This window comes from Tiliqua scincoides, chromosome 2 (genome assembly GCF_035046505.1).
Source record: "Tiliqua scincoides isolate rTilSci1 chromosome 2, rTilSci1.hap2, whole genome shotgun sequence".
Classification (NCBI taxonomy): Eukaryota; Metazoa; Chordata; class Lepidosauria; order Squamata; family Scincidae; genus Tiliqua; species Tiliqua scincoides.
In genome coordinates, this window is record NC_089822.1 from 88,830,790 (window position 1) to 88,851,228 (window position 20,439).

The following is a 20,439-nucleotide window of genomic DNA, read 5'->3' on the forward strand; positions in this document are numbered from 1 at the left end:
TTGTTTGGCATTAGCCTGTTCAACTCTTATGTCAGAAACAGGCACTGCATGTTCTAAAGCAGCAAGAGTTTGCAACAGCAGTAGCTTTACAGCCTCCACCCCAAGCTGCACCTTGTCAGCCAGCTTCAAAAAATACCATTTTCTCTTTCTCTGGCCAAACTTTTTAGCCTCTGTATGCAGTCATGGCTTCAGGAGTCTTCCTCTTTAGACCAAGAGTAGCCTGATGAGCCATTCAGAAAATGCTTATTGTCACCACTGTTCTGGACCCTGACAAATTGTTTCGTATCTTTCCAATTGCCATAGCTCAATACACTTTCAAGGACCACCACTCCCAGGTTTTCAGTGCATTACGAAGCTGTTGAATTTTCTGATTGTGTAATGAAATATTTGCCCAGCTGAGCATGCACTAACTATTCCAGGATACTTCCGTTTTCAGCAATGTCTCAACTATCACTGACAAACACTAGAAGTCACCTCTTTTATTGCAAAAATTCCTTCTGCTGGATTTGTCCCTACTTTAGCAAAACCACAGGAAGCAGAAATGATAAGATAAATGCTGGGCTCTAACAGCAGCTCACCCCCAGAACAATCAGCAGTTTCCAGAAGTAGGGGAGGGTCAGTTGGTTAAACAGCACAGACCGAAAAGTTTAAAACACTGATCCTGATCTGGATTGGGTTCCTCCATAGCTGCTTTTTTAAAAGACCATCAATAAAAATATGACATGTCACGTGTCATTTGATTTAAAAGAGAAATTCAAGAGCATGTAAAATCCCTCAACTGTAATAATAAATATTCTTGTAGAAAAGTGGGGTAGAAAAATAGGACCTTCTGTTACAACTCTTGAGTATGTTCACATGAAATGTGAATGGTTTGCACTATCAAAACATAGGCACATTTTATGCATAATTGTGTTCTGAATGCAACCAGCTTAAAGCCCAATTCTATGCATGTCTACTCAGAACTAAGTCCCAATGGGACTTTCTCCCAGGTAAGTGTGGATAGGAGTGCAGTGTTGGTTTTTTGTGGGCTTTGGCCTAGCTATTAAATGTTCCAGTTGCATCACTCCATCTTGCAATGGCCATCTCTAAAGTGAGAAGACCCCTTTTCCACAGAGGGAGGTGTTGAAATATCAGGCCTCTGCAGGCAATGGACCTCAGGAGCATCTCAAAATGATCTCCCCATACCCAAACCAGTTGTCACCAGCCCACTTTTGAGAAAGAAGTTAGGAAATCTCATGTAAAAATCCCAAAAGGATACGGATCAAGGAACTCTCTGTGGAGGTTAGCAACTCTCCAATAACCCCAAGTAGAATGCACCCAGCAAGCATGAGTAAGAGTGAACACAGACCAATTATAGTTTATTTTTATAAAAGGAAAATAAGATTTATTAAACAAAACAAGGTTTACAGGCAAAATTAAGATACATACAAAAAACAAGCAGAGGATTCAAAAAGGCAAGCTTACAATAATATTACTACTTGGGTATGGTGTAGTAGCCAGGTCTATTTTTCTTTGTTGTTAAAAGGACACAGCTTCATAGTTTCAGTCGTCTTTAATAAAAGAATCATGGATTGCAGCATGCCTTATCCTCTCTAGGGCACAAAGGGGGCATTCGATGAGATCAATCTTCTTCAAGAAATGTAAATTTTCAACACATTCTTTTCAAAATGCTTTGGAGGTCGTGCTACTAGAACTTAAGAAATTATTCATGAGCAGATTTAATGAGCGAGCTACCACGAGCTCTTCGTACAGCGACCTTCCTGTCAAATGTTGGAGAGTACACAGCTGTTCACTTTTGTTTCGAGGAGCCCGCCCTGTTGTGGCAGAACATTTCTGAGCACAACTGAACCAATGCGTTGTTACAGAATCTTAAAAGTTGGATTCATTTGACCAATCTGCACCATATGCATTGTGGCTTGTTTTAGAAACCTCATCCCTGAACCTACACATTTGATTCCATGGCTTAGGAATTATCCAACAACTGCAGTAACAAGACCCATTCTACTTATGGTTTTATAACTTCTGATAGCCAATGCACTGCAATGATGATGGGAGACAACAGTGACTAGCCAAACTGTTAAAGAGAAAGAGGAAATGTGAACAGGAAGTGGTGTTACCACTCTTGCATCAACTCTAGGTTGATGACTATTTTTCTGGTAACAAGAAGCCTTTGGAGTCCACCAATTTTTAACAGATTCAGAACCCAATCCCATCCAACTTTCCAGCACTGATACAGCCATAACAATGAGGCTTGAGCTGCATCCTGCAGTAGGAAGCAGTTGTGGAGGCCTGCGAAGGTTTGTTCCCTTACCTCGAGGCGGCATTGCAGCGGCACTGGTGATGGAAACTTGGATAGGATTGGGCTTCAGTGTGCAGTTGGCACCTATTAGTTAGACAGAATCCAGATATCTCCTTCTCCAGGATGCCCTTTATTGCTTAAGGATGATTCTCCTAGCATCAATTGTCAGGGACTAGAAGCTTCTGAAAAGCCACAGAGTGGCTGCTTCTGTGTGCTGGAATCTCTATCGTCGGCCAACTGGCCCATGATTTCATCTCCAGTTCCATCATTGCTTAAAAAATAAATGTTCATAAAACTTATGAACCTGTTACCCTGCACATGCCTGATCTTGTCTGATCTCGGAAGCTAAGCAGGGTCAGGCCTGGTTAGTACTTGGATGGGCGACCGCCTGGGAATACCGGGTGCTGTAGGCTTATACCATAGTCTTTCGAGACTGAAGGTTGCCAACCATAAAACTATTCCTTGTCCTATCATACCATTTTAGAAACCTTGACTTTTTTAAACCTTTTGATTCTTCAAATAAAACGCCTCTGTTCTTTATGTACTCGCCACTGTGCAAAGCCTGGACTGGAGAACTCATTCCCACAACCCACATCAATTGATCCACAACAACATTGTAAGCAGGACCATGGTCCTCTTTATCCTCATCTGCAGAAACACAGTACCATTTTGCAAACTTCTCTTTCTGAGGACATATTTTCCCAGCGCTGATGTTTATATCTCCTCATGTCTCAAGGCAAAAGGAAAGCACCAAGGACAACGATTTCCCTAAAAGGCTACCACAACATAAGGGGTAGGTGGCATATCACAGGTGAATTAGGCTAGCAAGAGTTCAGTGAGGCATGAAACAGTTGAAGAGAGGGACACAACCCTGATCTGACTGAACACAAAATATAAGAGCTTTCGCTGTTTTGTCATAGAAAACAGAACTGGCTGAGAACAGGTGGTCATCACATCCAAAACCATATAGATTAACCTTGCCTGGAATCTTAGACCACACTGCTGAGCTTTTTAGCACTGTACTGTACACTGTACAGTATGAGTGTACAGCCGTGCGAGGTGTTGCAAATGTGCTATAAGGCATGCCTGTGACATCCTGGGCCAAATCAGCACTGGTGCTGGCCCAGCACTGCTGGATATCGCCTCAAGCTAGGTAAGAGCTCCGGGTGGCGGTGAGGACCTTGGGAGTGGAGCAAGGTGCTCTGGAGTGGGGGGAGGGCAGGGCGAGGAACTGGGGCAGGGGGGTGGACGGGGATCCTGAAGTGCATGTTGAACCAGAAGGCCAACACAGAGTCTCTCAAGCCAGCACAGAATTGAGAAGCCCCATTGAGGGGGCTTAAGGCTTTCCCTGGGGGAAGGAACAAAAGTCTCCTTCCCCCTAGGAGCCCTCTGGTGGCTGCTGCCTTTAGGACTGGGCTGTTGTAGAACTGTAGCCAATCAGAGGAGACAATTGGACTGATGCAAAGAAGACCAGGGGCCAAATTAAATGTGATGTGCACCTGCAAATCCTGGGGTACTGATGAAGGGGTATTGGTGAAGATATTGCAATGACTTAACGTTTGCCTTCCATTCTGATCAGACACACCTCTGCAGCTGCTTTTTGCAAAAGAAAGAGCAGCATTCACAGATCCTTTGCATGCATCACGTTTAGTTTGGCTCCAAGATATATCATACCACATAGTTCATACTTGACCTGCAATAATCTGTTATGTTGATTTTCTCTATTTTCAAAGACCTCAGACAAGGTGGGGAAAAGCAGACATGCAGTATGAATGAGCGAAACTATCCTAAGTCAGGACTGTTTCTCTATTTGCATGCAGTATAATACAGTATAATAAGTTGGTAACACAATAAGGGGCCAATCCTAAGCTTTGCGTGCCGGCTCACTGCCAGTGCGCACTGTTGCAAATGTGCCTTATGGCACGTTTGTGGGCCCTAGCAGTGGTGCTCCTCCACTTGGTGGTCATGGGGGTGTGGGGGGAGGCGGGAGGAGGTGTTCTGGGGTGGGATGAGGTAGAGGGAGGGCGGGGAGAAGAAGTGCCAGGGGGAGGGAGCAGAGTGGGAGGGAGGAAGGACCAGTGGAGCAAAGCTCCAATGGATCCAGAGCCTCCATGTTGGACTGGCCTTTGGGTCATTGTAGAATTGAGGCTACTCACGGGCCTACCTGGAGCATTCAGGATGCAGCAACAACCATTTTCGGCGCTGCTGCAGCCCCACGTGCCAGGCAGCTCAGGATTAGGCTGTATGTTGGCTACGAGTATAAGCCAGGAATTCCCTGGTTCAAAATCCACACCAGCCCGAGGCAAGTTCAACCTCTTTCAGTGCCAACCCCCATCAGGAAATGGGAAAAAATAATGCTGACCTTACAAGGCTATTGTAAGGATGACTCAGAACACATGAACAACTGTGTTTTCTTATTAAGCAGTTTGTTGGACACAGAATAAACTAAACAGCAAAAGCGAGGAAGGAAGAATGAACTTGGACAGCAAATTCAAGTACATCCCAGTAATTTCCAAACTTGGGACCACAAAGAAAAAACAAAGCAATCAAAAGTGTAATAAAACTTATTTTAAGTAGTTTAATGTACCCTGAACACAAGTGTTTGGACCACAAAATGAAAAATTCAAGCAAATAAGTAAACGTCTCTCTCCTGTTTTGAGTCCTCTTAATTCCATGAGTGATGTATGGAAGGTTTGGAAAAGTCACCGCTGCAGTGCTGAAGAATACTGGTGTTCTTTGTTCCAATGAGTCTCTCTCATTCTAAATCAAGCCGTGGTAACACAGGAAGAATTAGATTTCCAAAGGCAGAGTCTTGGGTGATAAAATAGCCTGAAGAATGTGCATGAGCGTGCTGGAAGAGGAAAAGACCTGTCTGAAAATGGCACACAGATAAAGCCATGGAAGACAGACACTGTCATCCCAGCTAAACCAATGCACAAAAAATGAAACAGCAAAAGATTGGGAGGCTATTTTTATTCAAACGTCAGGTGACGCAAATGCCGCACACAGGCTGCTTACATTCCATTACCCTCTGTGAGATTCAAGCAATCTTGCTCCATCAAATTGTAAGCAAAGCCCTGTTAAGAGTCCAGGTTTGGAACTGAGTGCAAAAGGGTAACAGCAGTGCTTTCCCTAATGGCTTCCCCATTTGCTTCTGAGAATGTCTAAGAGTCACTAAGGCTATGTCTGCACCCTCTGCTGCTGGAACTTAGGCATGACAGGATGGAAAAGAAAAGAGTTTTGTTGCTATGCAGACTATGATTGACATATGCCCACAATTGCGGGCACAGGCTCAGAACCCTAGCACTGTTAGCTTTCCATTCAAAAACAAACAACTTGAATTGACTGTCAAAAAAATGGGATTCCAATATATTTTAGTGTATGAGTACCAGTGGCGGGGGGCTGGGGCTGGGCTTAACTTAACCCAGCAGATCTGGGTTAAAATCCTACATTAGTTTGGGTTTGCTGGACAATCACTTCTCTTCCCAGCACAGTTTCTTATTTGTAACATGGAAATCCTAGAAATCTAACTCAGGCTGTAAAGTACTTTTTAATGTTGAAAGTGCTGTATGAGCAATTAATTTTTTTTCCCTTTCTATGCTAGATTCTCTCTCTCCCCCCATCTATCTGGGCTCTAACTCTCTGAATCTGTCTGAAGATTGAGCATCAGAAGGTATTCTTAGACTATTAAACTACATAAAAGCCTGTGTATTCTTCAGCTTCTGTAAACATGAATCTTTCATCCAAATGCATGCAAAACAGGCCACAGAAGACACTGCTTCTCAGGGACCAAAGTGTAAGGCCCTAACGACACTTGCAACACAACTGACAGGATCGGCTTTGACCAGGGACAACTAACCTGCAAGGCAGCCTTTTGCTGTGCTGCTATGTGCTGTTGCTCAGCATGATCACGATAATCCTTGTTAAGAGAGGATCTAGCTAGAGAGATGCTGCAAGCAAAAAAAGAACAACAGAACCCAATAACACATCATAAAAATCCACCAAGGGATAAAGGCAGAGGTTTGTCATGGCCGGGGCGGGTATTGCAGAGTCATGAAGTTCCATGATGGTTTTTACTTTAGAGATAGTTGACTTTTTGGGAAACTTGACATGCAAGATGGTGTGTGCAAGCACCAGAAGCATAACTGCCCAGGGACACTCACTCCAGGTTAGGCCAATAGAAAGGAAACCCACGCCCCAGTGGAAATAAGAAAAGGAAGTCAGCTGGAAGACATGCAGTAGAAAAACTCTAGGGGCCCCCAGCACGTTTTGCTCTCTCACCAGTGCCACCCAGGGACTTGCCTGAAGTGATACCTGAATAAAACAACAGCACTAACCAGGGGTCCATAGTCTTCATGATGGGGAGTTCATATGTTTGGTAGAGTGGCTGCAGAACTCTGTATGCAGGAAAAGAGTTTCCCATTGAGATCTAGCCCAGAGAAGTTCTCATTGTAGCCAACATGTTGACAAGTTACAGTACATTTAAAAAGTGACTACTCCACTATCAGCAGTAAATCAAGGTTTAGGCTAAATGCTTGAGGAGGAAAAAGATTATAGAAAAGAGCGTCATTTTAAAGAAATTTTACTGTTTAATTCAGGACACTTTTTAAACCCCAGTGCCAATGAAAATCTCAGCTCGGATGATGTAAAAACCATCATCCTGAAAAGAGCATGGGGAGCAAAGGAAAACATAGCAGACTATTTGATTCTGCCACTTCTTCTGAACTCCAGGAAACACACCCAGAAATCATGGTTGGGCATACCCTCTGGGAGAATGAGACAAATGGATGTAGACAGTTAGAATTCCTAATCATTAAGGGGTGGAGCAAAGGGGGGCAGGAAACAATTCCTGTCCGAATCCATGGAGGGCAACTGCTGGCCAGTGTTAAACATACTGAGTTAGATGAACTAATGATCCAACTCTGAATAATGCAGCTTCCTAAGTGACTGAATTTGTTCCTTCCTCTGGTTCATATTTCTAGGTTTTTCTGCCAACAAAAAACTCCAGAGATTTCCTGAATCTACAGTTCATATTTGATTCTGATGAGGATCATGATAAATAGTAGATAGGGATGGGGGGACACACAGCTTTGTGTGTCCAGTTCCCAGATAAATAAATGTTACTCTAGTGTTGGATTAGGAAACAAATCACCATGTGCAATTCTCTCATTTCTTTTTCTGACTATATATATGGGGAATCATGTAAGAAAGCAGTTGCACCTTTAAAAGACGTAGCTACCCTTCTGCAAAGTGGAAGTTATCAACATTAGCCTCTTGCAGCAAGGACTCCTGCTTTTGCTGTAAGAAGCTAACATGGCTCTGAGAATTTGTCCCTATGGAGAGCAGCAGATGTAGCAGCACAGAGAATAACTGTATAGTTTTTATGAGTCCTAGACCGGCCCTGCGTATTTTACTGGAATTTATCTATGAAGTTTAACCAACTTGTTTTTCTGGTTGTCTTCAGTTTTTAAATTTAAATTTTTTCTTTTATGGCATTTTAATTACTGTTTTATGATGGATTTTAAACCATAAGTCACCTTTGGAAGCCAGTTTTGAATGAAGAACAGAGATTAAAACACAAACATTTCAAATATATCAATGACTCCCATCTCCAGAGAGACAGGCAGAGATACAGAAGTCACAAATGTATCACCTGTTCTTATTTGGCTGGTTCCTGGGATCAATCAGTGTCTACAACTCTTGCGGGAAACAGATCCATCAGATGCACATATTACTACCATGAAAAAGCAACACTGGCTTTTTTTCTTTTACCAGACAGCATGGCTGAAACAAAAGACGGGCCTGTGAACATACCATACCTGGCTCCAGGATGATTTGTGGAAGACTGGTTTTGCATCAGCAGCTTCCTCTTCTCCTTGTCAAGCTCAGCCAAGATTGCAACCCTGTTTTTATTCTGAAAGCCTGGCAAAAATGAGAAAAATGTAAACATCAGCCATGTCCATCCCTTCTCTGGACTCCACCAGTTTAAAGCTTCACCAAACTATATTCGGATGAATATATTAATCTTCTGAGCCAACCAGCACAAACCTTTAAGTCTATTATTAACTTCCCCGTTTCTTCTTCTCACTTTAAAACAGCTTCCTAACAATATCAGCCACACTAATTATAGAAGAAATTCATGATCTCAACTTAGGTTGCTTTCAGATGCCAATAACAGAACTACAAGCGGGCTTCTACACTACATCACTGCATCCTTCCCTAGAAGTACACACCTAAGCAGAAAAGTCTGCATTATATGTATTTTAAAAACTGTGATCTGAATTATTTTAACAAAATGCAAATCAAATGTCGCCCTCATTTATTCCTATGAGTGTGGTGGAAAAGTGGGCTCTAAATACATAAATATAGTCTCTTTTTTGAGCATTCTGATGCCACTCAGGGGCTTGTTAGAATCATGAGAATCACAGAATTCATGCTTTTAATTTTAAGGCTGTATTCTTGACGGTTTCTAAGAAAATAATGGGGGGGGGCACCACAAGACCACAGAAGCATTAGTATTAGTTGAAAGATATCAAAGGCCTAAGATATAGTTTTTCCACTTTCATTATTTCTAAAGTGTTTTCAAGCTCCTCATAGCTGAGAGATGCTTTCAAAAATAAGCACACTGTGTCTACTCTATTCATGACGGCAACACTCAAGAGAGGTCGATTATTATGCAATATTGACTGCTTAGGATCAGCAACTGAAATATGCAACATTTTTATGATCCTCCAGCTCACAACGTACTTCTGCTGCAGCCCTCAGCACTGAACAGATTTCTTGCAGCTAAACGTATCGGGAAACATGGACCTCTACTGCAATTTTGTTAGAACAAGCAGTTCAGCAGCTTTGTCTACAAGGCATTTGTGCTGGAGTCCTTTGACAGATATTCCACTGAAATTCTTGGATGAATGTTTTGAGGGTTAATCCAAAATAAGGGACATCTTGACTGTAGACTGACAGTTTTGTTAAAAGATTACAAGAAGGCATTTTTAAAAACAGTTTCAGGGTCAGCACTTCTAATTAGGTTCGTACTTCCTTATCACACAATTTGCAGTCAGCAAAATGTGGCATATTGTAGTATTAGAAATGTGACAGTGGTGTCTGTTTGGTCTTAATCACTGAGTTAAGAGATCTGCTATTGAGAAAAATACATAGTCTGAAAATTACTCAAGGGTAGAAGTTTCAGATGCTGATACTGATGCCCCCAGATATACTATGAACTTGACAGTACATGCCACAAGAGTATTAGTCTCAATATGCTGCCAAAGAACATAGGCCTCATTCTGCCCTCTGCAAGCCAATCACCATCAGTGTCATCATACATCAATCTTACTGGCTTGGGAAACAATCCAACATTCAAATAAGCAGATGGAAGGAAAAATGTGAAGAAACGCGAAAAGCCTATAGCAGAGGGTGCTTGGAACCACTAAAGTCTGGTTCTTGAGGTACTCTTAATGTAAGAAAAATGCTCACTACAACGAAACAAAAGCCAGCTAATTTCTCCAATATAAATTTTACAAGTAGGGATGTGCACCTGCCCTTCTCCACAGAGGTGTCTTGCCCCACATTTCTCCAAGGTGAGTGGGAAGGGTCTCTCTCTCACCTGTCCTTCCTCCAGCTGCTTGCTTTAAAGCTATGGGGAGAAATGGAGAAGGCCATATTCTTCCTCTCAGCCCAAGGGCTCCGGGGCCTCCAATTATTACCTCAGAGGCTGCAGAGGAACACTACTCCTAAAGTAGTATGTTAAAAAAAATATCCTTGGAATCTTAAAGTTTCTGTGTCAGCACCTCTTCTATTATTCTAAGTCTGCACACCATTACTGTAATGTCTAATTTGTAGCCAGTGAGGTGTTGCATGTTGCAGCATTAGAAAATGAGGACATTCTGTTGCCACCACCCAGTTCATGTTGTCAGCTAGACTGTCTGAGTTCAGAAATAAAATACAGATTCTTAGGCACCACGTAAACAATTACCACACCATTTATAATAACCTAGTTGTGCCTATAGCAATCACAATCAGCAAAGTAATTCTCTATCACTTTCTTATAACAGTTTGCCACATGTTCAGTAACAATTAAGCAAAATTCATGTTACTCATTACATTTCCCTTGAATTATTAAAGAAGTATGAATATTTTACTCGCCTCTGATAACTGTGATCACATAGACAGAAGGATCTAACATATTCACTGGTTTATGAAGACAGAGTCCTTGGGGAAATATGTGTGTATCAAATAATGAATGCCCTGAGGTTGGAAGCTATCTATTAGGATCAATTATTTAAATTCTAAATAAAACTGTGTCTGAAGTCTTCTCCTTTACCTTTTCCTGACAGAACCACCCTCAGTGAAGAACATCCTCTTAAAACTTATCGTGACTTTGCCTAATTTTATGAGAAGACAAGCAACATCTTTAAGGAATATTACAGAAATGCTTTGCTAACATCATACCCTTTCTGGATACTTTCAGGTGGCAAAAACTGCCTGTAATTCAGTGCTCATGAGCAAAAAAGTACATGCCACACAACTGATAACCAGGAGCTTGCCAGGTATAAGTCGCCTTTGGAAACCAATTGACACCACAATCTCCACCACCCCAAAACCAAGGTACATATTCAAGAAATAGCATGTGGTACAGCTCTTTCAGGGCTGTCCAACTTCAGAATGCAGGTGAGAAGGGGAATGCAAATTTGAAGGCCATCCCACATCCCTACAGAACACTAGCATACAGTAGTAGGAAAATATGCTAGATTAAAACTCATGGGCTGGCTTTTTCCAGATAGGGAAGATTCTTTGTTTTTAATTTGGGAGCACTGCACTTTGAAGTGGTATCAGCTATCACATCTGCATCCTTCAAACTGAACAAGAGGCAGGTTTTAAAGTGGAGCACCTCTTAAATTTTACAGGGGGAGAATAACTAACCTTATTCACCCTCAGCATAGTGCTTTCACTAATAGTTCTTTGCTGGTGTTTCTTCTGCATATTTTTAGATTGTGAGCCCTTTTGGGACAGGGAATCTCTTTATTAAGCTATGTTAACTGGTTTGTGAACTTGTGTTGAAAATCGGTACGTACATTTCAATAATAATATTATTAATCAATTATTATTGATTATTATTATTATTGATTATTATTATCAATAATAATATACAGGTGGAGCCTGTTAATCTGCAGATTTTACATCTGCTGATCTGACTCAACGTGGGTTCCCTGGACCCGCGTTGAGCCATACCTGGCTCCACCTGAGCCCTCTGAAGTGGACCGGAGCTGGGCTCTGGTCCCCAAAGGAAGACATCCACCCGCTGCCTCTATGAACTTCAGAATGCCTCTTAGAACTGAAAAAAATGCTACTTTTGGTTTCCTTAGGGAAACTGGAAGTGATGTTTTTATGCCCTTTAAGGCATTCTGAGGCCTGGGGAAGCCTTAAAAGGCATAAAAACATCACTTCCAGTTTCCTGAGGGAAACCAGAAATAGCTTCTTTTTTTTTTTTTGTCTAAGAGCTATTCTGAAGCCCACAGAGGCAGCAAGTGAACGCCTGCTGCCTCTCCAGACTTCAGAAAGTCTTCTGGAGGAGACTGGAGCACAGCTCCAGTCCCCTTCGGAGGGCTTAAGGGGGCAAAGTTCACAATTTCATTATCTGTGATTTTTGGTATCAGTGGGGTTCCGAAAACAGATCCCATGGATATCGAGGCCCCTCCTGTAAAGTCTTACGGTAGTAGGCCTTCTAGGCCCGTTAAATGTAAAATCTGGGAAACAGGTCATTAATTGGATAAGAAGAACCCCGGTATAATAATTTTATTTGATCCACAGGTCATTTGACTGGGATAATTATAACTCGTTAAAAACCGAGAGCAGTAATTAGTCTTTTGCTTGTTACCTAAAGCAAAGTTATTACTTGCTCAATCATGGAAGCAAAAAAAAAAAAAAAAGATAGATTTGTTTGCTTCCAACATCAATAGATTTCTGACTAACATACATTTGGGAATTAGTAAGCCTAATTAAATTATCATACATGGTTACATTTCAGTAGTAGCAGCAAAAGCATCGAAATGAACTCTAAGAAAAAGAAGAGATGGTACATTGGTCACAAATACTTAAACTTTAACAAAATGCTCACCATTATGACAGGTGACAAAATGCAAAAGAAAGACTTTTTAAAAAAATATTTATACTCTCTCTTTCTGTGGGAAAATACTCAAAACGGTTTACAGAAACAAAATTTAAGTCCATCTAGAGCAGTGTTCCTCAAGCAGGTGTACTTGTACTACCAGTGGTACCTGAGATAGTGACCAGTGGTGCTTACAGGACCCCCAGGCCCCCCCCACCTGACAGTGAGACCAGCAATGCAATGTGACAAGCAGCAGTAGGAAGCTTGGCTCAGCTGGTAGAGCTCCAGCATGTGCTTTCTGCATGCTCGAAAAATCCACCCTGAGCGTCTTATGAATGTTTCTCATGTTGTATCTGGTCTCCCAATTCAGAACTAATTGGCAGTGACATCATCACCAGTTACTTCCGGTGGTACTTTCAATAGGTGGACCATGCGAAGTGGTGGTGGGGGACCGAACATTGAGAAATGCTGATCTAGATTAAGAAAACAGAATAAAAAATAATAACAGCAAATCTCAAATAATTAAAAAATAAATAATATAACCACGATCAATCTAAGATACATTAATTGAGCCCAAAGCCTTTCCTAGTATTGCTCACATACCAGATAGCAACAGCAAAGTGATTACACAAAGCTTGTTGAGGTGGGCATTCCACAACCTAAGTGTTGCAGTCAAGAAGGTTGGCTGGCTCACTGCCATAAGCCATGCCCTAGATCAGGGGTGTCCAAAGTTTTAGGCAGGAGGGCCACATTGTCTCTCTGACACTGTGTCGGGGGCTGGGGGGGGGGAAAAAGAATTAATTTACATTTAAAATTTGAATACATTTACATAAGTTTACATAAACCAATATATTAAAGATGAACTTATATGAATGAATGTTGGCAACCTTCAGTCTCGAAAGACTATGGTATCGTGCTCTGAATGGTGGTTCTGGAGCAGCATCTAGTGTAGCTGAAAAGGCCGATTAGGAGTGAGAATCCCTTCCACACTGGGAGCAAGTGCAGTCTGTCCCTGGTCTGTCTCCCTGGCTATGGGCCTTCCCTCTTTGCCTCTTTGCCTCAGACTGTTGGCCAAGTGTCTCTTCAAACTGGGAAAGGCCATGCTGCACAGCCTGCCTCCAAGCAGGCTGCTCAGAGGCCAGGGTTTCCCACCTGTTGAGGTTCACTCCTAAGGCCTTCAGATCCCTCTTGCAGATGTCCTTGTATCACAGCTGTAGTCTACCTGTAGGGCGCTTTCCTTGCACGAGTTCTCCATAGAGGAGATCCTTTGGGATCCGGCCATCATCCATTGTCACAACGTGACTGAGCCAACGCAGGCGTCTCTGTTTCAGCAGTGCATACATGCTAGGGATTCCAGCTCGTTCCAGGACTGTGTTGACTGCTAGGGATTCCAGCTCGGTCCAGGACTGTGAATGAATGAAGGTCTTGCAATAGCTCAAGGCCTATAAAAGGCCTTGCACAAAGCAAGGCTGGCCTTTCCTTTGCTGCCACTACTGCATCACAGACGTGAAACAACAAACAGTGGAGGGAGCCCTCATCCCACAAGCTCGCGCGAGAGGTCAAACAGTCGCCCTCATGCTTAGAGCAGTTACGTCGGGCCAGTGTGGGCTCCAACAAGTCTCCGGAGGGCCAGAGGCTCCGCATTGAGTGGCCTCGAGGGCTGCAAGTGACCCCAGGGCTGGGGTTTGGGCACCCCTGCCCTAGATGCTAGGACACTATGTCACAACACTAACTCTGTCTCAAGAGAAGTCAACAGAGAGCCAACCACAACTGAGTCTAGTCTTATTTGCATAGCACTGCTCTCTTCATTGGCAAAACCATTGCCAGGTTCAGTTGCAGACCTCCACAGCCCTGTGTCTGGGGCAAAGCTCTGTGATGGCGCCCCCCGGGCTATCGCAGCCCTCCCCTGCACAGAAATCCACCCCCCCCCTACTCCCCAGAGGCTCAGAGAGACTCGCGCAACCTCCGCCCATGTCAGGGAAACCTCTGAGGTTCCCCGACACTATAAACTCTGCTTCTGGGAAACCGGAAGCACAGTTTCTGCCCCCCTTGGGAGCCTAAGAGAGGCTTCCATGGGGTCCTAGTGGCTGGTACCTGGCGCTTTTGCCCCTTAGAAATCTATGGCAAGTACACAACTGCCCAGGTTTAGTTTCTAGGGCATGATGGAGTTGTAGTAGAACCTTGGGAACTGCTTTTTAGCAGAATTATTTTTGTCTATCTCTTAAGTGTAATGTAGTCTGTAACATTCAGAAAGGAAGAGATGAAAAAACACAGTAGGCCTTCACTGTCCTGCTGTCTCCTTTATGAAGCAGTTGCTTAATGAGGATATTCAGCTTTGTTCTTCCCTCCATGGGTTTAAAAACCACTTTGAAGCCTTTGTTGTTCTTTTAATGCTTTTTGGAGTCACTCTTTTTTCTCCTTTAGCATATCTTCCTGTTTCCCCCCCCTTCATAAAGTAGGCTTTAATTGGACTTTTATGCAATTTTGTTGCATTATGAAAGCTACCAAGTGTGCAAATTGCATTTTAATACTTTATCCAAAGCGCTCCAAGCACCAACTGGTGGTGCTATATAAATAAAAATCATTATTAGAATTAAGTCCTGCAACAAATCATTTGTGAATGGCACGGCTGCTGAACATTTGCAAATTCATGAATGCTGGAAAACAACTGGAGATCATATCGCTACTGCATTTTTTGAAAAGAGCATGTGCAAATCATTGCCCTTGATCAACCTCTATTCATGAGCAACTAACCGCCCTAGATGGGAACACATATTGTCAGTCTTTTCAGTGTGGACTGGATGATCACCACAATGGGGATAGGAATGGACATAAATCTCCCTTGCTGAATCAGAACAAATGCCTCCTCCTAAGCCCTGTTGTTTTAGTTAAACCAAACTAGCCCCATTTGTCAGAATCTTTACATTTGAGTTCAGAGCTGCTAGACCTCAAGGTTAATGACTGCTATGAAGTTTGGAAACAAAATGACTACAATTTTCCCACTGCAGAGGAATGAAAGATATTCCTTGGATAGGATGATTCATTTGTTTTTACTGCCCACAAGGTTTCACTGGCTTTTCACTCAGTTCTAAAATGAAGTCACAAGAGAATTTTTTTGTAGCTAGACAGGCACAAGCAATGATTACCAAAGATAAAAAGGTACCTTGCCCAGGAGGGTTTGCAGCCATGTTGCTATTTTCAACCTATGTTTTATCAATGGCAGTGATAACTTGTTCTATGAAGACCTAAACAAAGGAACATAAATTAAAATGCTGCGTAAAGATATAGAGCTCTAAAGCTCATTAATATATCATGGCCCATTAATATCTCAACAGTTTTCAACAGCTTCCCAATTTTGAAGAAAGTTTGTAAAAGGGTGTTTGTATTTCTTTTAATTCCAGAGAGATAGCCTGCTATGATTAACACAACAGACATCTTAAGGATTAGTAAAGGTATTGTGGCATAAAGTTTTAATGGACCATATATGCCACTTCATTCGTGCTTTTAAATCAGCCATGGGGGGGGGTGATTCCCAAGGGGGGGGAACGGACCTGTTTGGAATTTGAGATTCCATATAGCCAGGCTGAGCTTGTCACACATTTCCACAGAAAGGAGAGTGAGGTTCAATGGGTTTGCTGTATTAAGTTGGAATGAAGTTCATTTGAGTTTTCTTGATCAATGCATTGTTTGCAAATTGAATTTCAAATCAAGAATGCAATTGAATAGGCAATATTACTGTACAGCAGCGTTTCTCAAACTGTGGGTCAAGACCCACTAGGTGGGTCATGAGCCAATTTCAGGGGGTCCCCATTCATTTCAATATTTTATTTTTAATATATTAGACTTGATGCTACCATGGTATGTGACTGCATTTGGGGAAATGTACTTTTAACAGGCTTCTATATATTTGCTTTTAACAATGATAGTCAGTGGGACTTACTCCTGGGTAAGTGTGGATAGGATTGCAGCCTAGGGTTGTTAATACTCTTCCTGCTTGATGATGTCACTTCTAGTCATAGTGGGTCCTGACTGATTCTCATTCTAAAAAAGTGGGTACCAGTGCTAAAAGTTTCAGAACTACTGCTGTACAGTATTGTAAGCATTTGATTCTGCGGTGAGTCAAATGGTCCTGGGAAGCTTACAGACAGGGCACTCTTGCCCATCTTGTCATTCTTCTCCAAATGTCTGGGACTTTGAGGAGGACTTCCTCTGAAAGCGGAGATTCTGTGTTCAGATATCTCACTGAAAATCCACTGACAGACCTATCCTCCATGAAGCTGTTTAATCCACATTTAAAATCATCAAAGATAGAAGCTATCAAAATATCTTGTAACAATGGATTTAATCAGACAGTAATACAATGTGGGGGGGGGGATGGAATACTACCTTTTTGTCTTCCTAGAATTACCAGCCAATTTTATTGAATGACTCCAAACAGGTATTTTGAGAGTGAGAGAATAATTTCTCTGCATTTCCTCTGTTCCTCCATTTCGAATTTTGTCCACCATCTCTAGCCTTGAAGTCCAATCCAACTTATTGCAATGGGTCTTACTCCTAAGTAAGGATGCCTAAGGGCCCGATCAATTTTCCAGCACTGATGCAGCCACAATGCAGCCTCAAGGTATGGGAACAAATGTTCCCATACTTTGAGAAGGCCTCTGTGACTGCCTCCCCACCACAGGATGCAATGCATGCCCCATTGGCACATTTGCACTGGCACTGAAAAACTGGATAGGATTGGGCTCTAAGACTGCTACTCTTATCTTCTGAACCAGAAAGTCTCTCCACAGAATTTTCCTCCTACTAATTTTTCTGTTAATACTGTTCACAGTCTTCTACTGTTATACTATATATACAGTAGTATACTATACTATATATACAGTTTTAAACAGTATTATAGTATAAAAGTATAACACTGTATATATAGTATACTATACTATACTGTATACGTAGTATACTGTATAAACATTTAGTACCTGGACCCACTTTTTAGAATGAGAATCTGTTAGGACCCACCACAAGCAATGTCATTACTGGAAGCAGGAAAATTTTTAACAATCCCAGGTTGCAGTCCTAACCACACTTAACCAGGAGTAAGTCCCACTGACTATCACTGTTAAAAGCATATACATAGTAGCCTGTTAAAAAGTACAGATCTGTAACATTTCCCCAAATGCAATCACATACCAGAGGAACATCAAGTCTGATATAAATAAAATGGGGACCCACCTGGAATTGACTCACTACCCACCCAGTGGGTCCCGACTTACAGTTTGAGAAACACTGTAGTATACTACAGTGTTTCTCAACCAGTGTTATGAGTACCGCCAGTGACACTTGAGATGGTGTCTGGCGATACTCGCAGGACCCCTGGCAGCAAGACCAGGAACGTAACACGGCAAGCCGCAGTAGGAGGTTCCAAAGCATGCTTTTCTGTGCTCGAAAAAGCCCTCCTGTCCATCCTGAGTCTCTTACTGGTGTTTGTTGGTCGCATCTGGCCTCCCAACCCAGAAGTAACCGGTGATGATGATGTCATCGCCCATTACTTCCAGTGATACTTTAAATAGGAGGACCATGTGAAGTGTTACAGTGGAGGAAAACCTTGAGAAAACAGTGGTATAGTATAACAATAAAATACTGTACATATAGAGTAGTATAACAGTATATGTTGTATTATACGATATAAACAGTATTATACTGTTATATACTTATACTATACAGTACTATAAAGTAAAGGTACTCTTTACCTATATATATATATATATACCTTTACCATATATATATATACACAAACACTATGTATACACTATATACATAGTGTGTTTAGATACACACACACACAGTGTATGTTATACACTGTTACACTGTCAATACAGTTAACGGGAAAATCCTGTTCCAATCCCTGGTGGAGGCCAATTCCAACTCACCCCCATTTATCAAGTGAATGGGCTGCTCCCCCACCCGCCCAGATGGACTCTCCCGTCTCCCCTGTGAAAATACCCCCTCCCGACTGGACCGCTCCTCCACGAGACATCGCTCACTCACCCTCTCGGTGCGTCACATACGTGCGCGGCGTGGAGAAGTCCCGCCTTCCCTTCCCAGTCGCCTCGCAAAAGACCAGTAGACGTATGAAAATGTCTAGACATACACATCGCCCAACTTCCAGGTTGAGTGGCACTTTCATTCATTCATGGCTGGGAGACAGCCTGGGTCCAGTGTCCAGCCTGGGACAGGGTGTGTCACCAGCCTAGCAGTGCTGACGCAGACCAAAGCAAGCAACAGAGTGCTGTGCACAAGGGAGTGCCTGTGGACCAGCGCTTCTCAAAAGTTTTAGCACTGGGACCCACTTTTTAGAGTGACCATCTGTCAGGACCCACTAGAAGTGATGTCATTAACCTGAAAGTGATGTCATGCTCAGAAGTCACATCATCCATTTAGGCTTCAAACCTAAGCTGCAATCAGCCAAAGGTCCCGTTGCACAGCATGCTCCGTACTGTTATTTTGCATAGCTCAGAATGCAAACATTCCACTGTGGCAGTCAAAGCAGGGTGCAGACTTGGATCCTTTTCCAACCACACAGCCCTTTCCAGAGTCAGCTTCCCACTTATTCAGGGTCAAGCACCATGCCTCTCTCCCACTAGGAGCCCATCCTGTCCAGCAGCTTTGTACCTTGCATTTTCAGCTCTGTATATTCAAAAGCAGTTGTGCATGGTGCTATGCGACCCACCTGAAATTGGTTCACAACCCATACTTGAGAAACACTACTGTAGAAGATAAAGAGAATTGAGAGCCCTGAAGGACACTGACTAAAAGAGGAAACAGCTATTGAAACAGAGGGCCAAAGAGGCATGAGGGACAATAATGTACTGGTTTTGATTGCCTGTGAAGTGTGTGCATGTGTGTGTGGAGGGTCTACTTTTAACAAACACGAGAATATGTTTTGTTCTCCCCCCCCCTTTGGTACAAAAAGGAGCCCCACCTTTCACTTTATAGGCAAACATGCCAAAAACACATTTAACAACACATGGTTTCCTTGAACATCCAAGCTTGGCTCTGAAAAAGTGCAGTTCCTTGGCTTGGTTCACAGCTGTCAGGGAGGTGGCAAATCCTGCGGAACAGAAATCTCCCACTCCCAGTACAGATGTTTTTATTTTATGTCATTATTTTGAAATTAGTCCAATTAACGACACAACAATACAGGAGGCCAAAAACCTCATGCTGGACCTGCTTACAGTTCTTACAGTCTTGTACTTGTACCAAAAACATGAACAGAAAATTCTACCTATGCAGTACAGCGTTCAAGAGACAAACCTCCTGCACTGTAATCACACATAGATAGATGCACACAGATGCACACAGAAAGTTCTATTCTTACACAGCATTCAAAGCTGCTTGCCAAACATTTTAATCTGATCTGTTCCAAAATCTACAGAAAGGCTGCCTGCGGTTTCCGGAATCTGTTCCCTGTTGTGAGTACAGATATTTTTGCCATTGCCACTCTTCTTGACACCTGTGGTTGTATGCATCAAACAGAATTTAAGACAGAATGGTGGGTGGCACTGAATGAATGGGAAGTGTCTTCACCACCAGCTGAAAGAAATCAAGAAGTAAAGTACAAGAGTGCTCCACTGATCCATTAACCCCCAGCCTCTCCCAAGAGAGTACCGTAGAAGACAAATAATAAGATTTCTCCAGACCCACACTGTCCTCCTAGTTCCACCACCCAGGTAGATTTGTCTGACCACCTAGCATCAAACTATTATGCAGAAGGTGTAATGTGGAGTGGTGGTTTCTGGTTTCATTTTAAAATAATAGTCAGTGGAGCATGAAATGAGTCAGAAGTGTAGTGGGGGTGTGTGTTAGGATTGTGCCCCCACTGAGGTTCAAATTTCAATCATGCCCTTGGCCTACTATTTTACTGTATACAAAAAAAAAGCTTTGCTTGGATTTCAAGAGAAGCTTTACTCCCCCTCCCCACCCTCCGATATAAAACAGCATGTGTTGGTCATCTATTTACCCTCCATAAAACTAC

At 42.6% G+C, this 20,439-nt stretch overlaps 1 protein-coding gene and 1 pseudogene across 3 annotated transcripts; one reads left to right on the plus strand and one right to left on the minus strand.

The window, feature by feature from the left end:
- Nucleotides 1-1,406: 1,406 nt before the first annotated feature.
- INIP (INTS3 and NABP interacting protein) lies at nucleotides 1,407-18,498 on the minus strand. Of its 3 annotated transcripts, none has more exons than XM_066614875.1 (6): nucleotides 18,453-18,498; nucleotides 15,571-15,652; nucleotides 8,119-8,221; nucleotides 6,637-6,696; nucleotides 6,159-6,249; nucleotides 1,407-5,150 (listed from the first exon to the last, which is right to left on the minus strand). In XM_066614875.1, the coding sequence occupies exons 2-6, from the start codon at nucleotides 15,593-15,595 to the stop codon at nucleotides 5,055-5,057; spliced, it is 375 nt and encodes a 124-aa protein (XP_066470972.1). In that variant the 5' UTR covers nucleotides 15,596-15,652; nucleotides 18,453-18,498; the 3' UTR covers nucleotides 1,407-5,054. The 3 variants fall into 3 exon arrangements, with proteins under 3 accessions (XP_066470972.1, XP_066470970.1, XP_066470973.1); XM_066614873.1 differs by lacking the exon at nucleotides 18,453-18,498 and adding an exon at nucleotides 18,335-18,402; XM_066614876.1 differs by lacking the exons at nucleotides 6,637-6,696; nucleotides 18,453-18,498 and adding an exon at nucleotides 18,335-18,402.
- LOC136643247 (5S ribosomal RNA) lies at nucleotides 2,594-2,712 on the plus strand (annotated as a pseudogene).
- Nucleotides 18,499-20,439: the final 1,941 nt, after the last annotated feature.